Source organism: Asterias amurensis, chromosome 8 (assembly GCF_032118995.1).
Source record: "Asterias amurensis chromosome 8, ASM3211899v1".
NCBI classification, from domain to species: Eukaryota; Metazoa; Echinodermata; class Asteroidea; order Forcipulatida; family Asteriidae; genus Asterias; species Asterias amurensis.
The window spans coordinates 6208383-6236294 of NC_092655.1; the positions used below are offsets into that span (position 1 = coordinate 6208383).

Consider the following 27912-nt stretch of genomic DNA (forward strand, 5'->3'; position numbering starts at 1 on the left):
CTAGCGGAAAAATTTGGCGCTTGCACGTAAGCGGGGGATCGTGTTCGTAAGCGCAGAATTCGGCGGTAAGCAGAGCCATGAAATTGGGCCCAGATGTGCTGTCAAGGCGATCTTGAATCTTTTTTCAAGGTCCGGTTTTTAGCTCCATACATAAGGATGCTCTCTAAACAGTTTTTTTTTCTGTAAATTTCTTGATTTATTTTTGTCGATCTTGTCGAAATAACAAATGGTTGTTATTTAGTGTCAAATTCTACCATTGACAATATACAATTGTTGCACGATGTGACGGGGTCCATGGCGTTTTGTACACCCAAGGGGGAAAATGGCAATCGAGTGTGTACAAAACCCATGGACCCCAGTCACAGCGTGCAACAATTGTTTTGTTATACCTTTGTATGATTGTTATTCCTCTTCTCGAAGTTCTGTTGACGTCTTCAAACATTAATACGACGGACTATTCATTGTTTAATAAGCAGACGATTGAGAAACAATTCCCTCGAACACACGGTTGTTTCGTACAAAGTGCTGGAAATCACTTTGCATGTTACCCGGCCCGTTGAGCCATGTAGCATGTGTTTTTGATGCGCGTCACATGATTGGTTCTCGACCAATCAAACTTCACAGTTTGTTACCGAGGTATAACAAATATATTTGAAACATTATGGTAGTTATACTGTAGTTTAGTTGGAGACAAAAACTCTTCAACTGAACTACCGTATAATAACTAAGAGGTTTCAAATAAAAATATCAATACTTTGAACTATTCCCACTTTCAAATCATGGCAAATCTTTAAAGGGGCTAAGTCAACATACCATACTTTTTGTTTTTCCACACACAGATGTACGTGAGCAACGTGCTGCAATGCCTAATGGTATATTCATCACAGACGCATCAGTCACCAAACGGGCCAAGAGTTTCAGTGTCTCCCTAACGCCAGCACAGTGCGGCTATGACTTCCCCCTCATTGGTATTACTGGAGCTGCAGACCAGGTGAACCCACAACGTATTCCTATCTCAGTCACCCGCACAGTGAGTGCCACCCCACCAGTCGGCGGAATGTTTGGCATCGGCCTGTATGGCAAGGTGTTTCAAGGTACGACAAAGTCGGGCATGATAGTAGGACGTCTGAAACAGTTGGGAGCGACTGGACGCACTAGAAGTGGTAATCGACTAGTGTTGCAGTCGTTCTGAACGACTCTGGAGTGCCCTTGGTTTCAGACGTCGATCTTGTCATGAGCCAAGCCAATGTGAATGTTATGTTAAGCTTGTCTGTCCAAAAACCAAAATTTAGTCCGGTCGACCTAGAGTCACTCCTTATCTATTTGGTCGGCGCGACTCTGGCACACCTGTCTGAAACAGGTTTTATGTGCCTTTGGCCTTTTGTATGTAATGGATGCATTCTAATTTTTGAAATATTATTTCATTATTATTATGGCACCCAACCTCTCTGGTCAAAAGTTCCTGCTCAGGCCACTGCTGATGAACTTAAGGAGCTTCTGCAAGCCAACCTGGACATCGGTTCACTGGAAGTCTTCCGGGAAGGGACGTGTGCCGGTCTCTCTTGGGAAATAGAGTGGACTTCTAAAGGTGGACGACAACCTTTAATGGAGGTAGGTTTACCAGGTTTTCCCCTTATTATTAGACATAAAAAGCGCCCCTCCCAGAACACCCTTAAAGGATTTGGCTACTTTTTGTAACACAAAACACAATGTCCACAGATTTACATTAAACTTACACAGTTTGAAGATATTGATAGTAGAAAGCATACCTTAAAATATTAGTTGCTGAGGTGCTGTATTTTTTTAGAAATGGGTAAAACAATGTCACAAAAAATTGTTATTACATGCTAAGATATTTCGTCTCATGATCACTTACAGGAAAGTTATTTTCATGACATTGTTTTACTCATTTCTCAGCACCTCAGCAAGTAATATTTCCAGGAAACCTTGCTACCATCATTATCTTCAAACTGTGTAAGTGTAGTGTAATTCTATGAACATTGTTTTTTTTGTCCTACAAAAAGTACTAGACCTTTCTAAAGGGAGTTAGAAAATACCACCCCGTAGGAAAAGTTCTCATTTTCAAGATTGTGAATCTGCCCCTCCCTCCCTCCCTCCCTTAAAAAACCTCAAAACAACTAAACAAACAAACCCCAAATAAAAGAAACAAACGTAAAACCAACTTGTATCTAATATTAATTGAGTACTAAAGCACCAGAATGCACCAGGTGTGTAGCAAATGTAATTTAACACACATAGTTAGGTAGACATTTCTTTTTTCATTAACAAAAGGCCGTAAGCAATATAATGAGTCCTCTGACAAAAACAATCAGGCTTTAATGTTACATTTTTGTTGCTAGAATTATCCTGAAGAAATGTTGTTTTCACAACTATGCTGAATTAAACCTTTCTGTCATGACTTATGAATGGCAGAAAACCAACCAAACTTTCACACGAAGCACAGTTTTGCACATCAATCGCTAGACTGGGCTCCTGTCTTTATCCGCAAGGATGAAGACAGGTCCCTGCTACTCAGATCCAGTGATTCCATTGGATACAATGATATCATTGGATAATTGGCAGTGACATGAGCTTTCCATTCCCAAACAGTACACTGCTGTCACGTCTGCCATGTAATTTGACTGCGTATCTTCATGTGGAATGAATGTAGGTCAAAGGTGAAAATACACGCTGGTCTGGAGGCTAGTCTCTGGCGTTATTCACAAGCCTCGAAGTGTGACGTCAGATGTTCAGGCTAATCATGCAATCGCTAACACCCTTTCTCAACAGTAACTTTTTGTTACGTCCTTCTTCGGGACACACAACGACTCAATCAATATGCAAGGTTCTGGTCCAAGATGGGATTTGATCCTGGGTCCATTGAGGTCGAAGGCAGGGAAAGATCCAACTCATACCCATGTTGATATTATGTATTGTATCTTTCGTGTGTGTACAGCTTGATGGTAGCACACTGACCGGACACGAAGTGATTGTCTACAGTCAACGTATAGAGGAGGGTCAGCTGTTCATGGGTCCCATCCCTGGGGAATTCCTCCGAGTGCCACACAGTGAACCTCAGGTAAGCTTTCTCAATCAGTCAAAATCCTTCAGCTTTTAAAACTAATAATGACAGGGTAGTGGATGGATAGCAATAAAGGTAAAACAATAAATGAAATGCTGCAATTAATTGTTAGGCAATAATAGTGTGAGGACCCAGTCTTCAGTGGGTTGGTGGTTGTCCGCTGTTTTATATTGAACAGCCCAGAAGGCGTGGTTCATTAACAGCAGTCAACCACCAGATAAGGTCATTGACGACAGAATCCTCACACTGTTATTGCCATTAATAAATACATTGGGTGAAAACAATTGTAAAAATCATCAGAATTTGTGGTGTTATAAAATATGGATATCATCTCCAATACAATTGCAATTTGTTTTGCAGTAAAACAGAAAACAATTAAAGTTACTCTGATTAGCAAAGCAATTAATGCGTCTCAAAATGCCAGTTTCCAAACTGTTTTTGTCATTATTACTTATAACAGGTAGAGGTTATCGTTAACTCAATCCCATCAAGCTGCTCAGGGGGTCAATGCACTTTTGAGTACAGCGATGATGTCACGCCTAAAGCATTCTCTTCAAGTCCGTCCATAGGTAAGTCAATGGGGCTTAATTTTATGGCTCTGCTTTAAGTGAAATATCGGCGCTTACAGTAGCAGAAAAATCCAAGCTTAATGTAAGGGTATAATAATAATAAATAATAATAATAAGACTTGGAATGCGCACGTATTGTACAGGCTTGCGATGAATTTCTTGCTTTGTGCAGACGTACTTCACATTACTAAGCATTTGTTGCTTATACACAACAAGCGCAGAAATTCAACACTTACCCGGTAAGTGGAGAATGGTGACCATTTAGTTGGCCATCTCTTTGGAACAGACTCACACTGCAACTCTGACAAGCAGATACTTGTTTTACATCTCAAAGCATATCTATATATTGTAAGTCATGACCTTGGCCTTTAATGCTTGTCTTTTTGTACAGCAGAGTTCTTGGGTTATTGTGTCAGGAGTGTCATCCTTGACAGACATGGCGCACTAGAAATGTTCAATATTATTATTTATACATTGACTCTTTTAAATCACAAGGATCTGCCTTCCTCAACACCGTCCTTACTCTCACTGGATCCGGGTTCAGCGCTAACTCCGGCGAGAACAACGTCACCCTCAACGACGCAGTGTGTGAGGTCACGTCTTTTAGCGAGACGTCAATCTCGTGTTCCGTTGGCGAGTCTGTTGCAGGCGTGTTTGATGTCTTGGTAGAAGTCGACGGGAGAGGTTATGCAGAATACCCTAATGGTGAGTCTATCCTGAAATCATTTATGATATTATTTCTCCTACCTTAAATGGAAGGTATATAATCACTCCTAAAAATAATGACAATAAAATCTTTTGGTTAGAAGCCTACATCAGCTTCCGATAGTATAAATAATATCGAAGTCTTATATAGCGCACATATCTACCAAACAAGGTACTCAAGGCGCTGAGTATATACAATCTTTCAGAAAGATAGGTTATTGCAGTGATGGATTCTGAGACCCAATTATTTAGCACCTTATAAGGGTTTACAAGGTGCTACGGCGCATACAGCAGCCATAGCCAGGAACACCGAAAAATGCACTGGTTTCTTTTACATGCGTTACACAACACATGGGACCAACGGCTTTACGTCCCATCCGAAGGACGAAGCAATGGTTTAGTGTCTTGCTTAAGGACACAAGTGTCACGGCTGGGGATTCGAACCCACACTCTGCTGATCAGAAACACCAGAGTTTGAATTTGGTGCTCTTAACCACTCGGCCACAACACTTCCACGTTACAGTATAAAGCATATTGAGAAACATTTCACTGGATTCGTGGATTTAAGCAAGATATTTTCATTGTTTTTTACTTGTTTTTAAACCAATGTATTGATTTTCTATTTATTGCTTCAGGATCGTTAACTTTCCAATACGAGATGGGAGTAACTGATATAAGCCCAACTGTGGGAAGTGAAGCAGGTAAGAGAAAAAGTGAACAATTATTTGGGTTTAATTTTGTTATCACTATCACTGTTTGTTTGTTTGTTTGTTTGTTGGGGTGTTGTTTGGTTTTGTTTGAGGTGTTAGTTTGAGGTGTTTGTTTGTCTTCTTGGGTGTTTGTTTTTGCGTTTTGTTTATCCGTCTCGTTTTGATGTTATTGTTGTCACTATACGCATTGTTTTATAATTTAAATGATCTTATTACCTTCCTTTGTATTGTAAAAGGCACCCCAGCTTACAAGCTTTGCTTTAATGGGCCATGCCTCCATACAGCTTTCAGTCTTGTTAAATCCTATTGTTTGTATTTGTATATTGTGTTTGTATGGAAATAAATGTTGATTGATTTGATTTGACTTTTGAATTTGATTTGAATGCACTGCCGTAAGTGTCAAGTCTACTAGAACGGGATTTGAACCATCGACCTCCGGATTTATATTCTGACACTCTACCAATCTAGTCCTATGGGACTCACTCTTAGTGAGCTCCCCTACAGTATCATAAAAGTGTATTTATTTTCTCCAGGCTTAACTGTATTATTTGGTACATGTATATCTTATTGCCTGTTTTACAACGTTACTGTGGGAACAATAAACCTAACCTAACCTAATGTCGTAGTCCCCCTTTTTGTCAATATGTATCTTTGTTCAGAGAGGCCACACAACCGTTAACTGCTGTGTAGCCAGGGATCACACCCAAGTTTGTGATACAACCTGGGAAGGGGCAGTCAGGGTACCATCCTTCTAATGGGATGTAACTTGTTTATATCAGTCTAAAACAATATAATAAACATCAATGGAAACTGTAACAAAACAATTATCTACTATTCTTCTTTCCACCTGGTCACCTTTCTTCCTCATCTACATCTTCATGTCAATTTTTTTATTGTTTGCTCATTTTATGTTTAGGTATTTCGTTTGTAAAATAGTAGACTGTATATGTTTAAAGACACTGGAAACTTTTGGTAATTGTCAAAGACCAGTGTTCTCACTTGGTGTATCTCAACATATGCATAAAATAACAAACCTGTGAAAGTATCGAAGTTGAGAGATAATAATAGTAAAAAACACCCTTGCCAGACGAAGTTGTGTGCTTTCAGACGCTTGATTTCGGGACCTCAAAATCTAATTCTGAAGTCTCAAAATCAATTACTTCTTGCTCGAAAACTATGTTACTTCAGAGGGAGCCGTTTCTCACAATGTTTTATACTATCAACAGCTCTCTGTTGCATGTTACCAAGTAAATTTTTATGCCAACAATTATTTTGAGTAATTACCAATACTGTCCACTCTGTCTTCATTTGTTGTTCAGCAAGTCATATGTTTTCACAATGGATTTTTATTTGACTTTTTTTCCAGGTGGTACAGAAGTAGACATCACAGGATATGGGTTTAGTGAGGATATTTCCAATGTCAATGTCACCGTTGGGAGTTTGCCATGCCTCATTAAGGAATCATCATATGACCTGATCAAGTGCGTCATTTCATTAGATACTCAGGTTGGTGTCTCGTCTTTGAGGTTGTTTGTGTGTTTGTTTGAAACTTTTTTTTGGAAAAGATGTGAATGTTAGACATTATTAGTGGAATTATTATTTTGCTTATATAAAAAACGGATAGAACACCGAGCTCAAGCTCTGGTGGTTTTGATCAGCAGAGTGTGGGTTCGAGTCCCAGTCTTGAAACTTGTGTTCTTAAGCATGACACCTGCGCATTATTGCTGCGTCTTTTTCTTCATTATCTTTGAAGGTTTCATCACGTCGGAGGAGACGTTCAATCCACACTGTAGACCTGGTCATCGTGGTGAATGATTACTCAATCACGAAGGAGGACTTCTTCAGTTTTGACACCTCGCTGACCCCAGCAATCACTGCCATCAGTCAAGATGTCTCCAGTGTTCGTGGTAATTTGAGGTTGCTTTAATCAGAATGTATAGAGTGTTATGAGACATTGAAATGATATTTTTAAAAGCATTTTAATTTGTGTCTGTCAAGTGAACTTATAAACAGGACCCAGTTTCATAGAGTTGCGTAACGGCTCATTTTGTGCTACTGTATGATTTCCTTTTCATAGCGATGATGCTAACCGAAAGCACACGAAAAGGCATGCTAAACTTCCGGTGCTTACTGCATGAAAATAAATGACATCACAAGCTGACAATGGAAATAAATGGTGAAGGCGCAAGATGGCCGCCTAATTTTCTTGCGAAAACCTGTGAAATAGGCTTGCACCTTAGCAAATGTTTCTGCTACAGTAAGCACGAAAATGTTAAGCAGCGCTATGAAATTGGGCCCTCTTGTTTTCTTCCAGCCTGAAAGTTTACCTGATATGTCTGCTTTCACCTTCCATCTCAAGTCTCTCTTTTAAGACAACAATTCTTCCCCACCCACTTGACTCTTTTTCAGGTGGAGACCTCCTTGTTATCTCTGGCCATGGTTTTGGAGTCAGTGGTGCAGAGATCAAAATCGGGAGCGCAAAGTGTGAGGTTGAAGTTCAAACAGACACTGAGATCAAGTGCACCATACCGGCCAATTTTCCAGGTGTCTACTACATTGAATTGACGGTTACCGACCAGGGCTTTGCTGCTGTGTATGTAAATCTTTCTCTGTAACAAATTTAGTTTTAACAAATGCATAAATAGCAAACAGTCTTCTGACGATGGCTAGAGCAAGCTAGTCGAAACGTTGAGACCAATTTAAGAACCGACTTCGCGGCAGTTTAGTTAATCACAATCCTATAAGCTAAATTAGTAGTCCAAGCCTATTTGCTATATACCATCCGCCCGGGTAATAGTTAAAAAGCAGGACAGTTTTTTTCAGAACTGAGAAGTCTCCCGAACCCCTGAACATCTACTCCGCGGTAGTAGAATAAAGCAAGACAGTTCACTAAGAACAAACTCTACCTGGCAAGTAGATACACACATGGTGTTACCACAAACCAAATATATATTGATACCTCACCATGCAATGCCTCAAATCCTGTAATAGCAAACATGATTAAGGAAATTCGTATGAGATTTGAACGCATACTCTATTGTCTCAGCTACAAGAGCTTGAATCTTGTGCACTTAGCAATACAAACTTACCTCATTAGAGTACATTAGAGTACAGCAGCTTTTGGTAGTAAAAAGCATTTGGAGAATCATTTCACCTCAAAGTTTTGTGGTTATGGAAAAACTATAAGTTTTTATCCCCCAAAATTTTAATCTGAGAAATGTTACTGTCGGAAATGTTTCTCAGATTGTGTATTCCAATAACGGAGTATAATTCTTGCCGGGAACATAAATACTCAGGATTTTCTTTAAAATCTTTTTAACTTTCACAGGTTAGTTTTATTGTATAGGGCCTATGTCTACATTCATTTAATATTAAAAACAATCGATCGATTCAAAAAACCAAAGGTTCAGTTCCCTTGAGACATTTTCTCTCTTGTATTTTATTTTACAAACCAGCGAAATCCAGTTTAAATATGAGCTTGAAGTGACCGGAATGTTCCCTGACCAAGGGTCATCCCAAGGGGGCACAGTGGTCACCCTGACTGGGGCCGGCTTTGGCTCCAATGCCAGCGATGTCACCGTCAGCATGGACGACTACGCATGCGTTATCACCTCAGTGGCAGACGACGAGATCAAATGTGAAATGACTACCTCAGGGCGGGTTCATCATGTGAATAATTTTGGCAAGCATGAGAGTAAGTTTTCCGAAATAGTATTCTATCAGCAACTATAGTCAAATATAATAATTCTTATATGAACTAATTTCTACCTTACTGCTATCATATGATGTAAACACCTTACTACTTTAAACACATGTATAATCAGGCATGCAACTCTTCCGCGTTTCCGCGGAATTCCGCTTTTTGTTTTTATTATAGGAAAAAAAAAACGGAAAAAAAAAAAAAAAACGTGAAAAAAACATTTTTTTTTAATTTTTTTTTTTTTTTTTTTTTAAAGCCTAATATATGCCTGGCAACAACATTGTACAACATGCTAACAATGCACCTAAGAGCATAATAAACCTCAACATTTTCTAGGGTACCATTGTGGGTATCATGTCCCGTGGCGTTTCGGCTGCTTCGCTCCGCACTTGCGTTGTGTCTTTTTTTTTTAAAGGGCAGTTGCATGCCTGTATAATGAACACAGGGCCTTGTCACACGGGGCAACTTGGAGGCAACTAACTGCAATGCTTCCTTCAGTATCAATTTGGTAGCACATGAGTCATTCTTCAGAAAATGTATTCCAGTCCCAAAGAAAAACACTGTGAACCTTGAAATGTGAATGGCTTTTCTTCTTGGAGATTGCCTGGAACTGGTTGCCTGTAAATTGCCTCATGTGACAAGGCCCTTTTACACAGATAAAAAGGTGAAAAAAAGAGAAACTCACCAAGAAAGATTCTCTCCAAAAAGGTAACAAACACCTTGCAAACATTGTGCTCTCATTGGTTGACATGTCCAACTTAGGACCAATCAAATAGCCAACTGTTAGGAAAAGGAATTCCAATCACATGAATATAACAGGTGTTGTCAGATGAATTTTGCTCTAGCCTCTTTCGTCATGGTACTTTCCTATAATGTAAAAATATTTTGCTTTCTTTTCAGTTTACGGTATTGGTTATCGGTGGACCCCAAATTTCTTGAGCGTGACGGCGGGTGACGAGGTAGTCTGGCAGTGGATTGTGGACCAGTATGTGACTGGTATCGGATACGCCGTCATGCAAACGGCCAACAGCAACGCTGTGAACTACGACGGCCAGGGATTCATCAGTGGAAAGCGGAGCCAAAAAGGCGAGTTCTTTGGGGGGGGGGGTGGGGGTTATAATAATAATAAAAAAATAAAAAAAATAATAATAATATCTAGTTCTTACATGGTGCTTTTAGCAATGACATATCAATGTACACTAGTGCTCTTGTCATTGGGCCAATAACATTCCTGTAATTTTGTCTCAGCTCCCAGGTCGAAATTCCAGTTGAACCTAGTTTAACTGGGTTTAACTGGAACTAGATTTCAACCTAGTTGAACACAGTTAATCCTAGTCCAAACCAGTTGGTTAATATGGAAAATGGACGAGTGTGGTCACTATCCAATTTAACCAGTTGACCCCAGTTAACTAGGTTCAACTGGAATTTTGACCTGGGCTTCCTGGGGAGTATACAGCCCTGGGCTTCTCTGGCGCGCAAAACGCTTTTTCAAATACATCATCAACCTTTTTCCTTGTAGGTACCTATTTATACTCCCGGCTGAAGAGAAGCAGTTTTAGTACAGCGTGTTGCTCAAGGACACATGTGTCGAACCCATACCCCAGTGACTAAACCACAAGTCACGGCTCTAAACCGATAGGCTATGACACCTCACAATGCGACTGGTACAGAACCTGAAAAAGGACAAGGCTGACACTGTGTATCGTTCTCAATGTAGCATGAGTACTTCTTAGAGTGGCCTGTCAAATTTATTTTAAGGTATGCTTGTTTTAACTCTCCTTAACATTTTCCTTATGATCTTGAAGGTGTATTTGTCCACAAGTTCTCTGCCCCGGGTACCTACCATTACTCTAGTGGACCTGTCGATGATAATAGTCAGGTCTATATGAAGGGATCCATCGAGGTCAAAGAGTCGAAGTCAACCAACCACAAACTCGTTCTTACTGTCGCTGGATTCGAAGCTCTGCATGTCACCATGTCAGGTAGGAATGTGATTTGTCTTACAGGCATGAATTTGTTCAGCTGATTTCAATTTCTTCCTTTTATGATAATGCCACAAAAAAAAAATTAAAAACCACTAAACAAAGCTCTGAATTACAGGAAAGCTTCATGAAAAAGTTCTCAAGTTTGGCCACAAAAATTGGGAAAGTATACGTCTTTTTTACCTAGTATTTGTATATATTGAATAACTTGGGTCATTACAATTAATGGATGAGCCGGTTATCTGCCTGGGGCATTCAGCAGCCCTACTGTTTTGTGTATAATTAAGTAAAGAATACTGTTGGAAAAGGAATTACATAAAGATAACAGGTAACAGTTGTCAGATGAAAAGGATGTTCTTCCTATAAAGTCTGGTCTGATGTCTCCCTGATTCTTCAGAAAGTTTTCTTGAAAATAAACCAATCTGTCCATGTTTTGTTGAGCAAATTTGAAAAAGTAATTTGATTATGAAGACTTTTTCCAATCACAATCACAAAAACTATATTTAATAGATTTTAAATTTGCAAAAAAAACTATATTGTTGATATTTTAATAACAGGTGCTTCAGAGCCAGAAGCATCGGGAAGTTGTCCTGGCACGGCTTCAGTTCACCCAACATGCACCTCTCCAAAGCCTGCTCGAAAGGATGAATCCAGTTTCTACTACACCTACTGGACTTGCAGCACCCCATTTATCACAGATATCAGCCCCAATATGTAAGATGGCGTTCTCTCAAAAATATATATTTTGCTTCTTGATAAGTTTGATGCGCCAAACTATGCATTGTAAACTGTAACAGCAGAATAGACCAAGTTTGTATATACTCAGCGCCTTGAGTACCTTGTTTGGTAGATACGTGCGCTATATAAGACTTTGATATTATTATTAATAAGGGAAACTTTTCGAAAGCCTGTCAAAAAGGATGAACCCAGTTTCTGCTACACCTACTGGACTTGCAGCACCCCATTTATCACAGATATCAGCCCCAATATGTAAGATAACGTTCTCTCAAAAACATATGTCCTGCCTCTTGATAAGTTTGCTATGGGAGCCAATGACAGTTGGTAAGACACTGCTCTAGAAATGCAAAGGTCGCAGGTTCAAATCCCACTGGAGTAATATTATGCCTGTGATTTCACAGCATTCAGGAAAGTACTCAGTGTACAAGTACAGTGCTATCACACATCTGTGTAAGGTTAAAACCAAAATTATTACCAAGTAATAAACCAAGGGAAAACGACTGGATCATTTGTAAATAATTTTCGGTTGAACAAAGAAAAATTTACTTTAACTTGACATGAACCTGTGACATCTGGATGAGCGTGCCGGCTCTCTACCAACTAAGCTATCTGAGCTTTCATATTGTGTAAAAACACACTAGCGCCAGACGGCAGCTCAGGGCTGTATACTCCCCAGGGAGCTGAGAAAGATTAAAGGAATGTTATTATAATTGGCCCAATGACCGGGGCACTAATGTAAAACGTATTGATACGGTTATTGTGAAATGCGCTATTGATCCCTTACATGCGCGTCACAAGCGAAGATTGATGCCACGCTTACCATGTTGGTGGTCAATAGGCTTACTTGTCAACGCCGCGCAACCTAAAAATGCGCACTTCACTGAATAACACACGCTGACATTTACCAACAAAATGGCACATCCAAGATTATTCTTAAATGGGTCAATATAAGAACATAGTTATTATTTATTATTGTTATTAGTGAGTGTAATTGATGTTTTTATCTTTACAGGGGTACACCAGACCAAGTTATCAGTATCACAGGATCAGGATTCAGTGATGTACCATGTGAGAATCAGATTAGCATTGGAGAGTACTCCTGCGTCACTCAGACGAGCACCAACGTCTCCCTGACGTGTCTCATTGACACGGAAGACACCATGTTGGTCAGAGTTCCTCAGGTTGTCACCGTAGTCGTCAAGAACTTAGGGCTTGCCTTGAATGAGATCTCGGTGCCATCCAAGCTTGTGTTTACCCTCAGACCACAGATTGACGCCCTGTCTACTCATGAGGGATCACTGAGCGGTGGGACTGAAATCACCATCACTGGGGATGGTTTTGCAGCCAGCTCACCGGAGGAAGTATCTGTGTGGATCGGCAACAGCGGATGCCTCGTCCAGTTGGTATCTTATAAAGAGTTGGTATGTAGTACGACGGCTTCCAATCCAGCATACGCAGAGCTTACCCTGCAGATTAACTCAGTATCGGCAGACTGCAAGGGGAACTGTGGCTTCAGCTTCTCGGATGGCTTGACCCCGCAGGTCAATGACGTCTCTCCGGACACGGTCTCCGGACCAAGCACCTCACTCGTCATTCTCGGGTCAGGATTCGTTAATAACGCGACGTTGATCAGTGTTACTGTTGGCGTTATCAAATGTGAAGTCACTTCTGCCTCGGAGGATGTGATCGAATGCGATGTCAGTTATGTTCCGGTCGGCGAGCAGGTTGTAATCGTCAATATTCGCGGTAGTGGTAATGCTTTCTTTACTACCAGCAATACTCTCTTCAGCTCAAAGGACATTGACAGTGTCACCCCAAGTACTGGCAGCACAGAAGGAGGCCAGGTCATCAGTACCCTTGGTAATGGCTTCGTGGATGGGGACACGACTGTCACGATTGGTGGAGCCGCATGCGTCGTCCAGAGCGTGACATTCTTTGAGATTGTTTGCGTTACGCCAGCCCATTCTGCTGGAACGGTCGATCTTGTCGTGTACTCCAACGGGGAAGAGTACCCAACTGAAAGTTATGATTATTCCTCTGTGGTTACACCCACAATCACTTCAGTCACACCAGCTAATGGTAAGTCCACACACTCTCAGCTTTGTCAAACGTCATAGTCTTTCAAACCAATGAAATATGTGAATATTCCAATGTTTTATTTTTTTTCATTGAGATTGCTTGGAACTGGTTTCCTGTAAATTGTCTCGTGCAACATGGTCTTACTCTAAGGTTTGCTCTCACTCTTCATTGCAGGTACAACTGGCCAAAGCATAACCATCAGTGGCTCTAGCTTCAGCACCAACGTAGCCGACGTCTCCGTCTCGATCGACAACGTGGCTTGTACAGTCACCAGCACAGCCATAGACTCGATTGTATGTGATGTAGGTGCCCACTCGGCCGGAACCTATGCAGTGGTGGTTTACATCGTAGACAAAGGGCTATCTGGTAATGGCACCGAGTTTGAGTATGAGTTGAGAGTTGACTCGGTTTCGCCAATCGAAGGTGAGTTGGTGGGTTTTTATTTGAGGTGGAGCCAATGCCCCGAGAAGGGGTGAGATCTGACATAATGAGGCAGGAATATTCTTTAAAGAATTGCTTATCGGGGCTTGTTTGTCTCAAAGCTTGACATTGAAGATAGTTGACTTTATACCGGTTAAAGTGTTTATCGGAGACAAAGTTTGTTCTAGGATGCTAGTCATCAGAAGCCATTGAACCTAGAACTGCCGTATAACCAGATATTATCACACCCAAGTTGACGATACAAGCTGGGAAGTGATAAGAGAAGGGATGCGACTTTTTAGTTCAATATATTCACTTTATGGCTGAGTGCAAAACATTCATTAGATGTTGCATTCTAAAATCCAAGTAGGTCTTTGTCATTTGATTGGAGGATAATACTAGGAATGGAACTAGAAAACTAGAAACTAGGAGGAATAAATAGAATGTGCTAGACTGTATTCTGGCATTCACTCTGTGTGTGGTTTGCACTGCTGTGTATCATAGTGTGTCAAGTTTGCAATAAGTAAAAATGATGAGATGAAAATGCACCAGGAATAGAACCAAAGTGAATGGTTTATGGCGTGCGCCATTTAATGATTCGATTTATGAATGCTGCATAACCACAAATCCTCAAATCAAATGACAAGGTTTTTGGGGGTGTTATGTATAAATATAATCTAATCGATTTTGTCCAATAAACTATAACATTTATGACTTGAATAAAACTTTTATCCAGGGAGTTTTGGTGGTGGGAGAGTTCTGAGGATAGATGGCGCTGGCTATGACGAGACAGCAGTGGTCCTGGTCTGCAATAACACCTGCCCAATCAGTGATTTCTCATCCGCGTTCATTGAGTGCGAGGTACCGTCCAACTCGGGTAGCGGTGATGTTCTCTGTGACGTGGTTACCACTCTATCCAGTGGTGCAATGGTCACCCAGTCAGATGCCTTCACCTACAAGACGAGCCTTACACCGGTCATCGACTCTGTTGAGCCCCGTCGTGGCGGTACAGCTGGAGGGACGACGCTTCGTATCACTGGATACGGTTTTCAGTAAGCTTTAAACGAAATATGGAGAAAACATCCAGTCAAAAACAAGCTTAGAAACACAGGGATTGAATTTTGGGGGGGAAATCCACAAGACCCCAGGGCTTGTAATTATAATAATATTAGTGGCTTCTAATAGCGCTCAGGTCCATCACTCAGTGATGCTTATTGCACTTCAACATTATTATTACCCCTGGTCGCTGGGCCATTTTATTTCGTTCCCCAAACCATCTCAGCTCCCTGGTGATTATACAGCCTGTGCTGCCAAGTAGGTAGTGCACGAAGCTAACAAACACAAAAACCATCTCTGCCCTCACAGGTACCCATTGACACCTGGGTGCCCTCACTAGGTACCCATTTACCCCTGGGTGAAGAGAAGCAGTTGAACTGTCATGACAGGAATTGGAACCCATACCCCGATGACTCAGCCAAAAGAACTTAAAGATGCTATGTATGATTTTTGGCCGATTTGACCAAAAGATTTTGATTTAAAATTCAATAGGTATTTTGATGGGGGTCGAGAAAGTTACAAGCTTTCATTTGAGCTATTGCTCGAAAAAGTCTGCCAATTATTTGTAGCAGTGAAATAAAGTGCTCCAAATTAGTTTTTGTCGGGATCCCGACAATATATCACGTGACCAATTCTTATGTGTTTTATAAGAAACATTTTAAATTTTTGTCATGGTTCCTGACCATAAAAAGTAAAAGTTGTTTTCGTTAGAGCGGGTGATACTCTTTGAAATGCCATTCACTAAAAAAATATATTTTTTAACATTTGGAGCCAAAAATCTGACATAGCATCTTTAAATTCAATCCTCTTAACCAAACGGCCATGGCTGAATTTGTGTACATGAACAGATTCAAAATATAGAAAGTTAAATGGGGCAACCCCGTGGAATAGAATAGTGTGAAAAGAGCTCAAATGTATTGAAAATATTTCTCAATGTCCATTGTTGTGTGTCTCAGGTCATCTGGGAACATTGTATCCATCGGTGGATCAGAATGCACCATTCAGTCTGAATCAACAACAGAGATTATCTGTCAGACAGGAATCCGTAGCCCACCGGAGAGGCTCAAAGTCAGAGTTGAAGTCGGCAATAATGGAATCGCTACACAGGTAAGCTGAGAATTGGTTATAGCCTTTTGTCAAGGCCTTTTTGTGGCTTGGGCAGCTTTGTAGAGCCCCGTTTCCAACTGACTGGAAGGTGGGACCACTCATGGCTAAGTGATGGTGGGATGTTAAAGCAGGGTTGCATCTTCATTTTGTCAAACATTTCATTCTTTTTTATTACAAGAAAGAGTAAAGAAAGGGGCTAGACAACAACACCCTTTTCGTCTGGCAACTCACACCTGTTATCTCAATTTTTTCAGTGGACTTAATTCGATCATGCACGATACAGTAGTGCTGCTGACTGCGCTAGGCAGATTAAATGCTAATCTATAAAGTTGAACATCCCAAGTAATTCAATGTAAACGTACTCAATAAAATTGATGTTTTATTTTTTCAAAGCTTTTGTGGCCAAACTCAGAATTTCTTTAATGTTTTTTTTTCTCATAATGTTGAAACTTTGTCACTTAACGTGGAATTTTGTGTTAACCGCAGGACAATGCAGACTTCTACTACATCGATGTGTGGTCCTCCAGATACACCTGGGGTAGCCAAGACCCACCAACAGAGGGCCAATTTGTCATAGTCCCTGCAGGACAGCTGTTACTTCTTGACGTCTCCACCCCAGTCCTGAAGATGCTTCTTATCCAAGGTAGGCCTTGGCTAGTATTCAGTTGGACATCAATATGTTCCATCTCTGATGGCGTGTTGTATATGGCCTAAATAAGAGCACGAGTTTCAAACTCTGGTGTTCTGATCAGAAGAGTGTGGGTTCGAATCCCAGTGGTGACACTTGTGTCCTTAAGTAAAACACTTAACTATTATTGCTTTGTCCTACAAATGGAATTTTACACTTTGGTTCCGTGATGTGTAATAATGTACATGAAAGAACATGAAAGAACATGAAGGGGTTTTTCCCCGTGTTTCTGGCTTGTTTTGTTTGATTGGCTGTACCTTGTTTTGGTTTGATTGGCTGTACCTTGTAAACCCTACCATGCAGGTAAATACTGAATGTTAAAGCGCCTTGAGTGTGAGTGATGGATATGAGTGCTTTATAAGAATTAACCACTATTTTGATTCTTCAACTAAAAAAGTAGAATAGGTCGTGGATTTCGCATCTGTAAGATAAAGGTAATTTCTTGAGTCCAGTGAAGCGAGATTTGAAATCATACTCAGGGTAATGTAAAATAAATGCTCTTGTTTCAAAGCCATCGGACACTTTCGGCAAACAGTATTGTCCAAGGCCCACACTTCGTGTATCACAACTTATATATAAAATAACAAACCTGTGAAAATGTAGGCTTAATTGGTCATCGGAGTCAGGGGAAAAACGGGAAAACCCACCCTTGTTGCCGCGTGTTTCGCCGTGTCATGACATTTGTTTAAAATAAATCCTTAATTCTCGTTATCAAGAATTTATATTGTTTTAATGTTTTATCAAAAAGTAAAGCATTTCATGGATTAATATTTCAAGAGAAGTCTTTCACCACTACCTTCTGTAAACCCTGTAAGTTATTTATAAATCTGTGAACTTTTTATTTTTTCTGTTCCGAAAGTGTCCAGTGGCTTTAAGTGATGATGGGATGTTGTTGTTGTTGTATCTTTCAGGGGGTACACTGATGTTTGACGAGGCAGACATTGAACTGCATGCTGAGAACATCCTCATCGTTGATGGAGGTACCCTCCAAGTCGGTACGGAGGAGGAACCCTTCCAGCATGAGGCTACCATTATGATGCATGGCCATCTACGCTCTCAGGAACTGCCGCTGTTTGGAGCCAAGACACTGGCTGTCAGGAACGGCACTCTGGACCTCCATGGTGAGTCGAGTCTCGATTTCGTTGCTCTGCTTACCACCGAATTCTGCGCTTACTGTCACTATTCTCCGCCTACTGTGCAACTCTGAATTTCTGCACTAGCTATTAGAGAATAATACTTCGTAAAAAACTGCTGATTTTTAGTTCATTAAAGATTTTGTCATTTAAATTTATCTTGCATTCTACTTGGATTATCTTTTACACTACTCAAGTGTTTAGGAGTTATCTCCAAATATCAGCCAAAAGGGGCTATTTCATATTCTCAAACTAGGGAGTTTTTATTAAAGGCAGTGGACACTATTGGTAATTATTGCGCTCAAATTTTTACAGGTTTGTGATTTTATGCATATGAGAAGTGAGAAGATTGGTCTTTGACATGTACCAAAGGTTTCCAGTGTCTTTGAACCTGATGGTGTCATGTCCCTTTTCTTCCATTCAAATCAATGTAAAAAACTGAATGAAACATTGTAGTCAATGTACATTTTGCTGAAAATGTTTTCAGGAATGCATGTCCCAGTGACCTGGACACGTTTGGCCCAGACGGCCGAGGCTGGTGCCACCCAACTGGTTCTTCAACTAGCTGTGACCTGGAAGGCTGGCGATCAAATCGTAATCGCAACCACTGGACATCGACACAGCCAGAAGCAAAATGAAGACGTGTTCATCACAGGTCTGTCATTTAATATAATAATATATTAACTCCCTAGTTTGAGAATATGAAGTAGTCCCTTTTGGCTGATATTTGGAGAAAAGGAACCTTTCTTACTCCTTACTCTTACGATAAGAAAATTATTTCATTTTACAAGTTTCCCTCACGAAAGAAAAAATAAAAAAAAATGCAAACATGGTGGCCTGTAGCCGAAAAATATGTACAATGAAAAACAATGGTATCATTTAAATAAATCATAAACTTACACAAAGAATGGGTATAACAACTTAAAAAACACAAAACCAAAATATTAAGACATTTAACAAATTGTTCAGCCAAAGAGTAAAAAATTGATAACCTCAGATAAAAGACTAATATTTGAGATTTAAGCAGACTTCTCAGTTGTGCATGTGTGAGAGAGATTGGCTGATGCCAGCTTGGTGTTTCAATAGTAGTTTCAATGTTTTATTTTTAATATCCTTCAGCTGTTTCTGCGAACGGTACTGTAGTGACATTCGAACCAGCACTTGAGTACGAGCATCTTGGCATCTCTCAGACAATAGAGGGCGTTGTTGTGGAAATGCGCGCAGAAGTCGGGCTGCTGACGCACAACGTCAAGTTTCGAGGGTCAGTGCAGGAAGAGTGGACGGAGACGATCACAGCATGTCGGGCAGAATTTGACAGCGGTAAGTACTAAATCTAAAGAAAAAAGAAACCTTTCCATCATTTCTATCTAGACTAAAGAGCGACAACAGGTTCTGGAAAACTTGCTCTGTAAAATCCCTTTCTGGTTGTTTCTGTATAACCCCTGGTTCCACACCTTCACCAAATGTGCCATAATGGAATAGAGAGACTGCCACCATTATTTGGCGTTGTATTTGGCTCAATGCAGGCCTGTAATTTCATTTTTTTCAAAGGGCAAGGCCATTTTCATTTTGCAAAGGGCAGCTTTTGAAGGGGCACCAAAATAAAAATGAAAGTAAGATTTAATTGTTCCCTTAATTTTACAGACCCATATGCCACTCAGACCTGCTTCCTTGGTCGATTTGGAGAAGAAACCGGAAGCGATCAGTTTGGTGCACAGATCATGTTGTTTGCAAAGTACCAAGACAAACAGCTTGTCAAAGGTCGTATCAGTTACATAGAGGTCACTCACGCAGGTCAAGCCTTCCGGCTGGGTCGCTACCCGATTCATTTCCATCTTAACGGGGATGTGACAGGCTCTTACGTACGTGGCTGCAGTATCCATCACACTTTCAACCGTGCCGTCACTATTCATGCTGTTCACAACCTCCTCGTAGAACACAACGTCGCCTACTACGTCATGGGACACGCCTTTTTCTTGGAAGATGGTATCGAGACCGGGAACATCATCCAGTATAATCTTGGGGTTTTCGTTCGTCCGAGCAGTAGTCTATTGAATGTGGACATCACTCCGGCTACTTTTTGGGTCACCAATCCCAACAACACTCTCCGTCATAATGCGGCGGCCGGCGGATCCCATTTTGGTTATTGGTACAACATGCCCGAAAACCCTGGCGGGCCTTCGTATTCGAAGTCAATCTGTCCCCGTATGGTTCCCCTCGGGGAATTCCGAAATAACTCTGCTCATGCCTTTGGCCAGTATGGCCTGTGGATTTTCCCAGTTTACACCCCGAAGACCGGCGGAAAATGTGACTCCTGGAAGCCTGAACCGGCTAAGTTTCACTCCTTCTACGCCTGGCAGGTAGAGCGCGGGGCCGAGGCTGTTTCCGTCGGTTTCATTCAGTTCCACAGCTTCGTGATCTTGAACGCTGAGAAGGCGGGGGTTGAATACCACAGCTTGGAACCCTCATTCCTCAAAAATGGCGCCTTAGTTAGAGATCTAACTGTCATTGCTTATAGTGACATATCAAAAGAGTGCACAGTGACTGGCATCCAGGCTCCCATGACGAACGGTTTCACAGTGGATGGAGCCAAGCTGATCAACTTCGACCAGGATCGCTGCGCCAGCATCCGAGCATGCGCCCTTTGCAAGCAGAACCAAGGAGGTTTCTCACTTCGCACACAGCGTCTGGAGTTTCTCAACTCTCCGAACAAGGTGGCCTTCAAGTGGCCGCACGAGTGCTGGATTGAGGACAATGATGGCACGCTGTCAGGGAACGCAAACTACATCGTTCTCCCCAGCAACCCCAACCTCCACCCTGACCATTGTGCGGTGGACGCTGGCTTTAGTGTCGGCTCAATAAACGGCACTAGTTGTGACACCACCATCCGTCTCCACCGCATGGCTTTCAATGAGCCCTCCCCGACCTCACTTAAGTTCAAGTACACCCTCTTCACCAATGCTTACGGGACCAGCCGGATACCGTTCCGCAAGAAGCGGATCTCTCATCCAGAAGGTTGGATGATTACTCTCATCAACGGAGACAACTATAACCTCGTCTTTGAGGATGCAGAGCATGTCACCAACATTTCCTACCAGGCCCGCTTCGATAATTACAGGGATGGGGACTTTTCGCTGGTAAACCATATCTTCACCCAGCGACCGGATAAATTTGCAACGATTGGGGTGGTCAAGGATAGCACTGAAGAGGTGCCAACGTATACCAGTGATGAGAATGGCGATTGGCACTTTAACAAAGACACCAGAACATTTACCTACATCGGTAAGTCACATTACTTTTCTTTAACAATGTTGAAGAGCTATAACACTAGCTGTCTTTGTATGTAAACAAAATGGCTTCTGACTGGCACCCCGAACAAAGATATTAAAATATGATTTGAGGCATTGCGAGGTAAGGTATCAATCAATAAACCCGATAGCTCTACTTCGCGGTAGTATAACATAACATAGCAAAATAGTTCTCTAAAGAACTAACTCTACCTGACAAGTAGATACACACATGGTGTTACTGCAAACCAAATATATAAAGAAAATAATAACAATAATAATAATATCAGTCTTATACTATCTACTAACAAGGTACTCAAGGCCCTTAGTGTATAATTTTTTTTCAGAAAGAAAGGTTATTTACTAATATAGGGAGACTGCCAACATAGGGCTAGATAGCTCAGTTGGTAGAGCGTCCGTACATTAATCCGAAGGTCGTTGTTCAGTTCCCACTCCAGTCAATTTGTCTTTGTTCAAACCCAAACATATTAAAAAGAACAAAAAAAAACTACAAAGTCAGCTTCCCTTATGCCTTGGGATTGTCTAGGAACATCAGGCACTCAACTGATCAGCTGGATTCTTTTGAGATATTAGTTGGAGTGTGAACAAAAATATAACTTGAAAAACACATAAGAAGCTTGGTGTCCCCGCTTTTGCCATTTTCTCTATTTTGTTGCATAGAAGTCCTGAGGTCGATTTCACAAAGAGTTAGGACTAGTCCTAATTAAAGTCCTAGGAGATACAAAAACATATGTCTAGTCTTAAGTTAGGATGAGTATCCCGTCCTAACTCAAGATAAGACTACTCTTAACTCTTTGTGAAATCCAACCCTGCTCTAGTGAATTTCTCTCTGTTCATCCCCATATGTTTTTCTTTTACTTTAGTTTCCGGCAAAGAGAACTTCAGTCCGTACGATCGCAAGGTCAACTTGGAAGTCTACCAGTGCTTTTTCAAGAATTGTGTGCGACCTATTCCCATGCCGCCACCGGTAGGACGACCCGGGGAGTCCGTCCTGTGGTCTCGAGTGTCCTCCTGGGAAGGCGTGGAAGATGGATTTGGTGGAAGCGATGGAAACCTTCCTAAAGATGGCGACAATGTCCAGATCCTAGGAGGTTATTTACCATGATTGTTTGTTCATGTGGTCAGCTCAGCGGTGTTTGTGCTTTCTTATTGTGTTTATCTAAAGTAGGGTTGGGATATTTAATAATAACTAGTTCTTATCTAGCACATTTCACAATAACGTTTCATGCGTTTTACATTAGTGCCCTGGTCATTGGGCCAATAAAATGAATATCTCAGCTCCCTGGGGAGTATACTGTACAGCCCTGAGCTGCCGTGGTTCGCCAGTGGCTTTTTCCTACACAATATCAACCTCTAGCATCTTGCCAAAGGGCATAAGTGTCCTAAATGGGGTTCAACCCACACTCTGTTGACTTAATCCTGATGCTCTGAACCACTTGGCCCTGACACCAAACAATCCACTTCACCAGTTTAACCATTCAACCGAAAGCAAATGTTTTTGTTCGTTAATAATAATAATAATGATAATAATAATAATAATAATAATAATAATAATAATAATAATAATAATAATAATAATAATAATAATAATAATAATAATAATAATAATAATAATAATAATAATAATAATAATAATAATAATAATAATAATAATAACAATAATAATAATAAGACTTGTAACGCGCACGTATCCACCCTGCCGGGTGTTCAAGGCGCAGTAAAAACCAACAACAAACAAAACAAAACAAAACAAAACAAAACAAAGAAAAACAGACACAACAAAATTAGTCTTTAAAAACCTGTGACATAAGATAAGTTTTGAGAAGAGATTTGAATGTTGTGGTACAAAGACAAGATCTAAGATTAAGTGGTAGAGAGTTCCAGATGCGTGGCGCAGCTGAAGAAAAAGACCTGTCTCCCCATGAGTGTCGAGACTTGGGTTCAATGAGAAGAAGCATAGAACTTGATCGAAGATTTCTTGATGGAGTGTAAACTTGAAGAAGTTCAGAAATATAGTGGGGAGCCTTGCCATTAAGTGCTTTGTGGACAATGAGCATCAGCTTGAAGATGATTCGTTGAGAAGCTGGACACAAAGTTGGGTCGAACTAAGTCGGTGTTCTATGGTGTTTTTGTTTTATGCGTTTGCAATCATCTTCATTGATTAATGGATTTCAAATGACGGCCTTAACATCTATCTTTGATGACAAACAATGCAAAACATGCACAAGCTGCGCACAACTCACAACCAATGATAGCCTCATGCTTGCATGTTCCATCAACGATGCGGTCTATTAGCTTCCTCAAATTATGATTTTACTAATAGTTGTAACAGCTTCACTACCGTGGCATTGTTTAGCTTGCTGAAGTCACCGTCAGGAGACTGTGGTTGGAGTTGTAAAGTAACTATTGCTCTCACTGATTTAGATAAATGGATGGTGGCTGACGTAATACTTCCCGTTATGCACAAGCTGTTCATCTACGGCAACCTAGAGATTGAAGACAGTATGGACAACACGATTGAAGCCACCTACATCTTGATCCATGGTGGACGTCTCATTATCGGATTCAGCGAGTCTGATCCCTTCGAACACGACATCAAGATCTTATTGAATGGGAACCATTTTACACCGGACCAGCTGCTGCCGAGCGGGCCTAACCTTGGCTCTAAAGCTCTTGGTAAGTAATATACACTAATATTGGTAAGTTGTTTTGCTGATCCCAACTGTCCCGTGCATGTTTCAATGCATTTAAATATGGATTATACGAGCACCGTAGTAGCGAGAACACGGTTACAACTAGGTACAATGGTCGGCCCATTTTGAGCAAAACGTTGTTTTCACCCTTTTGTAACGTAAATAAAAAAAAACAACCACAAATGAAATACCTTTAACAGTCTGAAAGGTATTATTAATGGCTTGTAAGACAGTCAATAGAGGTGCAACTGGGCCCAATTTCATGGCTCAATATACCATAAGCAAAGAATTGGCGCTTACGGAAGCAGGGAATTCAGCGCTTATGCCAAAAGTGTTTCACAGGTTAACATGGAATTCTTGCTTATAAGAAAAATGCACTTGCCTTCTCTACGTCACTGGGCATTCTTTCCTTACACAGTTAGTGCAGCAACTTGGCACTTGCACAAAGCGGAGAATGGTGATCGTAAGTGCAGAACTTGGCAGTAAGCAGTGCCATGAAGTTGGGCCCAGGTCAACTATCTCAAGTGAACAAGTTAATTTGATCTTTGTTCCCCCTTTAGGTGTCTTTGGTGGTCTGGACCTTCATGGCAAGAACCACTCTGTCTACTGGACCCAGTTATCAGCAACTGTCTACCCAGGACAGAACAATCTGACCGTGGTAGCTCAGACTGACTGGGTCGTTGGTGATGAGATCGTTGTGGCTACTTCGTCTTTCGTATCCTGGCAGACAGAGACATTTACCATTGTAGCTGTCATAGATTCTTCAACCTTCAAGATTAATGGAACATTTGAATTCAAACACTCTGGTAAGAGCGGGATGTGTTTTGTCAATGTGACAGGTGAAACCCGTTTGGTTTTGTTATGGCACTAGTCTCATTTGCATATTCCTTTGTATTGTTCGTTGTTTCATAATTATTCATTAGCTTAGTCATAGCCCATGAATGCAGTACACTGTTTCCTTTGGGTCTTTTTCCTAATCTTAAGTCAGTTGTTCACAAGACACCATTCTGTAAGGAGTTGTTTTCAAAGAGGAGAACGTTTTGTACAGCGCTGGCTGCGCGCGGTTTCCACTGTTAGTGGAAAATAGAATAAAAACACATTATCTTCATCACAATGTTGTTTCCAGACTTGATAAAGAACTCTCTGTGTCACATCAAAAAAATGTTGTACCATTGAGTGAGAGATCTGTATAGTATTAAAATAACATAAATAAATAGTGATCCCCTAGCTGCCGCTTCCCAGGTTGTATCGTAATTTGGGTGTGATCCCTGGCTGCACGGCAGTTAACGGTTGTATGGCTTCTGACTGGCACCCCCGAACAAAGATATTGACAAAATAGGGACACCGCCAATATAGGGCTAGATAGCTCAGTTGGTAGAGCGCCGGCACGTTAATCCGGAAGTCGTTGGTTCGAATCCCACTCTAGTCAATTCTTTGTTCAACCCCAAAAATCATAAATAAATAGTCTTATAAAGCACACCTATGTACATGATCTACCTATTAGGTACTCCAGATGCTTCAACAGACAGAACTTAGACAGGTTGTTGATTTTTCCTAATTATGAGTGAGACCATATTTATATGGTGCTGCAGAGCATTCAGCAGCCACTGCCAGACACACTGAGGCAAAGGCTTTCTCTTTGCGATAAAGTGTAACTTGGTCCTTTCATATGCATAACACAAGACAAAGGACCAAAAAGCTTTACGTCCCATCCAAAAGACAAGACAACAACAGTTTTAAAGTTTCATGACAAGAACCCGAACCTACACCCTGATGATAAGAAACACCAAAGCTTGAGTTCGGTGCTCTTAAAGACACTGGACACTATTGGTAATTGTCAAAGACCAGTCTTCTCAATTGGTGTATCTCAATATATGTATAAAGTAACAAACCTGTGAAAATTGGAGCCCAGTTGGTCGTTTTGAAATAATAATGAAGAAAAAAATCACCCTTGTCAACGGAGTTGCACGTGCTTTCAGATGCTTGATTTCAAGTACTCAAATTCTAAATCTGAGGTCTCAAAATCAAACCCCATGGAAAATACTTCTTTCTCAAAAACTGCGTTACATCAGAGGGAGCCGTTTCTGACAATGTTTTATACTATCAACCTCTCCCCATTACTCCGTGACCAAGTTAGGTTTCATGCTAATATTAGTTTTTAGTAATTACCAATAGCTTAGCCACAACATGCCTATTATATATTATCATTAAAACTATCTTCTCATACTTTGATTTTTTTATTCTTTATCAATTAGCCGAGTTCAAGGATGATTACATCTTGGCAGCAGAGGTCGGCCTCTTGACCCGTAACATCAAGATAGAAGGAAATGACTACGACCTTCTCTTTGACGAGTCCTATGGGGCCCGTGTTCTGGTCGGACGATTCTTCCAGTCTGGAACTCAATACAAAGGTAAGCTTTGCCAGGAAGGTATGGCCATAGGTACCCTGCAACAATTTTCCTCCCCACACTCAAGCCGGCTGCTTCTTCTTCTGAGTTCATCATCTACTCTTCAAATGCATCTCACAGACTTCTCGTTTGCTGCCATCAGGGCCCCATTTCACAAAGCCTGTAAGCACAAAAATTTGCTTAGCATGAAATTTCTTCCTTGGTAAAAACAGGATTTCTAACCAAATTTTCATTTGTTGCATAATGCTTGATACTGGTATTCAGCTATTGTTTGCTAAATCCTGAAAATCATGTGGAAATTTGGTTGGTAACTCTGTTTTTACCAAGGAAGACATTTCATGCTGAGCAAATTTGTTGTGCTTACAGGCCTTATGAAATTGGGCCCAGGTCTTCAAGGCAGCACTGCTCCTCAAGGGCTGGGCATCGTAGAAGGTGTGGCATAGATTGGGGGTGATGTCCCACAATTGCATTTCATCACTGACAATTCTCTACCATCTTGAATATGTCTGTTTAAATTCCGTTTTGTATGAGATAATTTAGCGAAAGTGTTCATCTTATCAATTCCAATTAATTCCAATTCCATCTTTATATTTTTTTTGTATCAAATTAGGATATGCCCGCATCTCCAACGTTCAGTTCTTCCACACCGGGCAGGAGGGTTTTCCTGACTTCTACGATCCACGCTACTCACTGGCTTTCTTGGATATAGGGGAGAAGGATAAGCTTCACCCGTCCTTCGTCAAAGGTTGCAGCTTCCACAACGGCTTTAGTCCGGCCATCGGAGTATACGGCACCGAGGGAGTCCTTCTACAAGATAACGTGTTGCATCACACCGTCGGCTCAGGTTTGTTCATCCAAGCATGTATGCAGACTTTAGTCATCCATGCGTAAATATTGAATTTCTCATGAAAAATTTATATTTAAGAAATGCAAAATAGGCAGAGGAACCTGTGGTTGGTAAAACGATTAGGCTACCGACAGGCCGATCTTCGAAGGATGAAAATATAGCAGTGGATCGGTTGTTTAAAGTACTATATTTATAGATTATCAGAAAATGAGTGAGCAGGATAAAGAGAGTGATGGGAAGTTATTTAACACCAGTTTTTTTCTTAGAAAGGTTTGCGGTAGCACAATTTGGGGATCGTGTTAATGTTGGTTCTGAAAAGAAGGGATGGTTAACGACTCAACATCTGCAGGACAACCAATACTACTTTATAGAGATTTTTACATGGGGTTACCGCAAACTTCTCTTAGTTACACTTCCATCATGCAAAGTTTCAAATCCTACCAGTGTTTATGTTAAAGGAACACGTTGCCTTGGATCGGACGAGTTGGTATATAAAAGGCGTTTGTAACCGTTTGTTATAAAATGTATATGATTAGAAAGATGTTGTAAAAGTAGAATACATTTATCTACACAAATATGCCTCGAAATTGCGTGGTTTTCCTTTTACCTCGTCGACTAACACGGTCGGCCATTTATGGGAGTCAAATTTTTGACTCCCATAAATGGCCGACCGTGTTAGTTCGCAAA

At 40.9% G+C, this 27912-nt stretch overlaps 1 protein-coding gene across 2 annotated transcripts in view; it reads left to right on the plus strand.

Moving 5' to 3' along the window:
* Positions 1 to 27912, plus strand: part of LOC139940448 (fibrocystin-L-like) — a 69429-nt gene that overhangs the window by 19336 nt on the left and 22181 nt on the right. For both annotated transcript variants that reach the window (XM_071936702.1, XM_071936703.1), the window contains 27 exons: positions 840 to 1094; positions 1460 to 1611; positions 2957 to 3079; positions 3543 to 3651; positions 4147 to 4356; positions 4992 to 5057; positions 6433 to 6572; positions 6820 to 6973; positions 7476 to 7659; positions 8522 to 8760; positions 9667 to 9852; positions 10572 to 10748; positions 11306 to 11462; positions 12499 to 13565; positions 13740 to 13988; positions 14722 to 15037; positions 15998 to 16148; positions 16635 to 16791; positions 17748 to 17957; positions 18457 to 18624; positions 19089 to 19289; positions 19614 to 21251; positions 22141 to 22368; positions 23702 to 23953; positions 24531 to 24776; positions 26226 to 26381; positions 26989 to 27222. In XM_071936702.1, the coding sequence (XP_071792803.1) occupies positions 840 to 1094; positions 1460 to 1611; positions 2957 to 3079; positions 3543 to 3651; positions 4147 to 4356; positions 4992 to 5057; positions 6433 to 6572; positions 6820 to 6973; positions 7476 to 7659; positions 8522 to 8760; positions 9667 to 9852; positions 10572 to 10748; positions 11306 to 11462; positions 12499 to 13565; positions 13740 to 13988; positions 14722 to 15037; positions 15998 to 16148; positions 16635 to 16791; positions 17748 to 17957; positions 18457 to 18624; positions 19089 to 19289; positions 19614 to 21251; positions 22141 to 22368; positions 23702 to 23953; positions 24531 to 24776; positions 26226 to 26381; positions 26989 to 27222 (7425 nt within the window). The remainder of the gene's footprint in view (positions 1 to 839; positions 1095 to 1459; positions 1612 to 2956; positions 3080 to 3542; positions 3652 to 4146; positions 4357 to 4991; positions 5058 to 6432; positions 6573 to 6819; positions 6974 to 7475; positions 7660 to 8521; positions 8761 to 9666; positions 9853 to 10571; positions 10749 to 11305; positions 11463 to 12498; positions 13566 to 13739; positions 13989 to 14721; positions 15038 to 15997; positions 16149 to 16634; positions 16792 to 17747; positions 17958 to 18456; positions 18625 to 19088; positions 19290 to 19613; positions 21252 to 22140; positions 22369 to 23701; positions 23954 to 24530; positions 24777 to 26225; positions 26382 to 26988; positions 27223 to 27912) is intronic.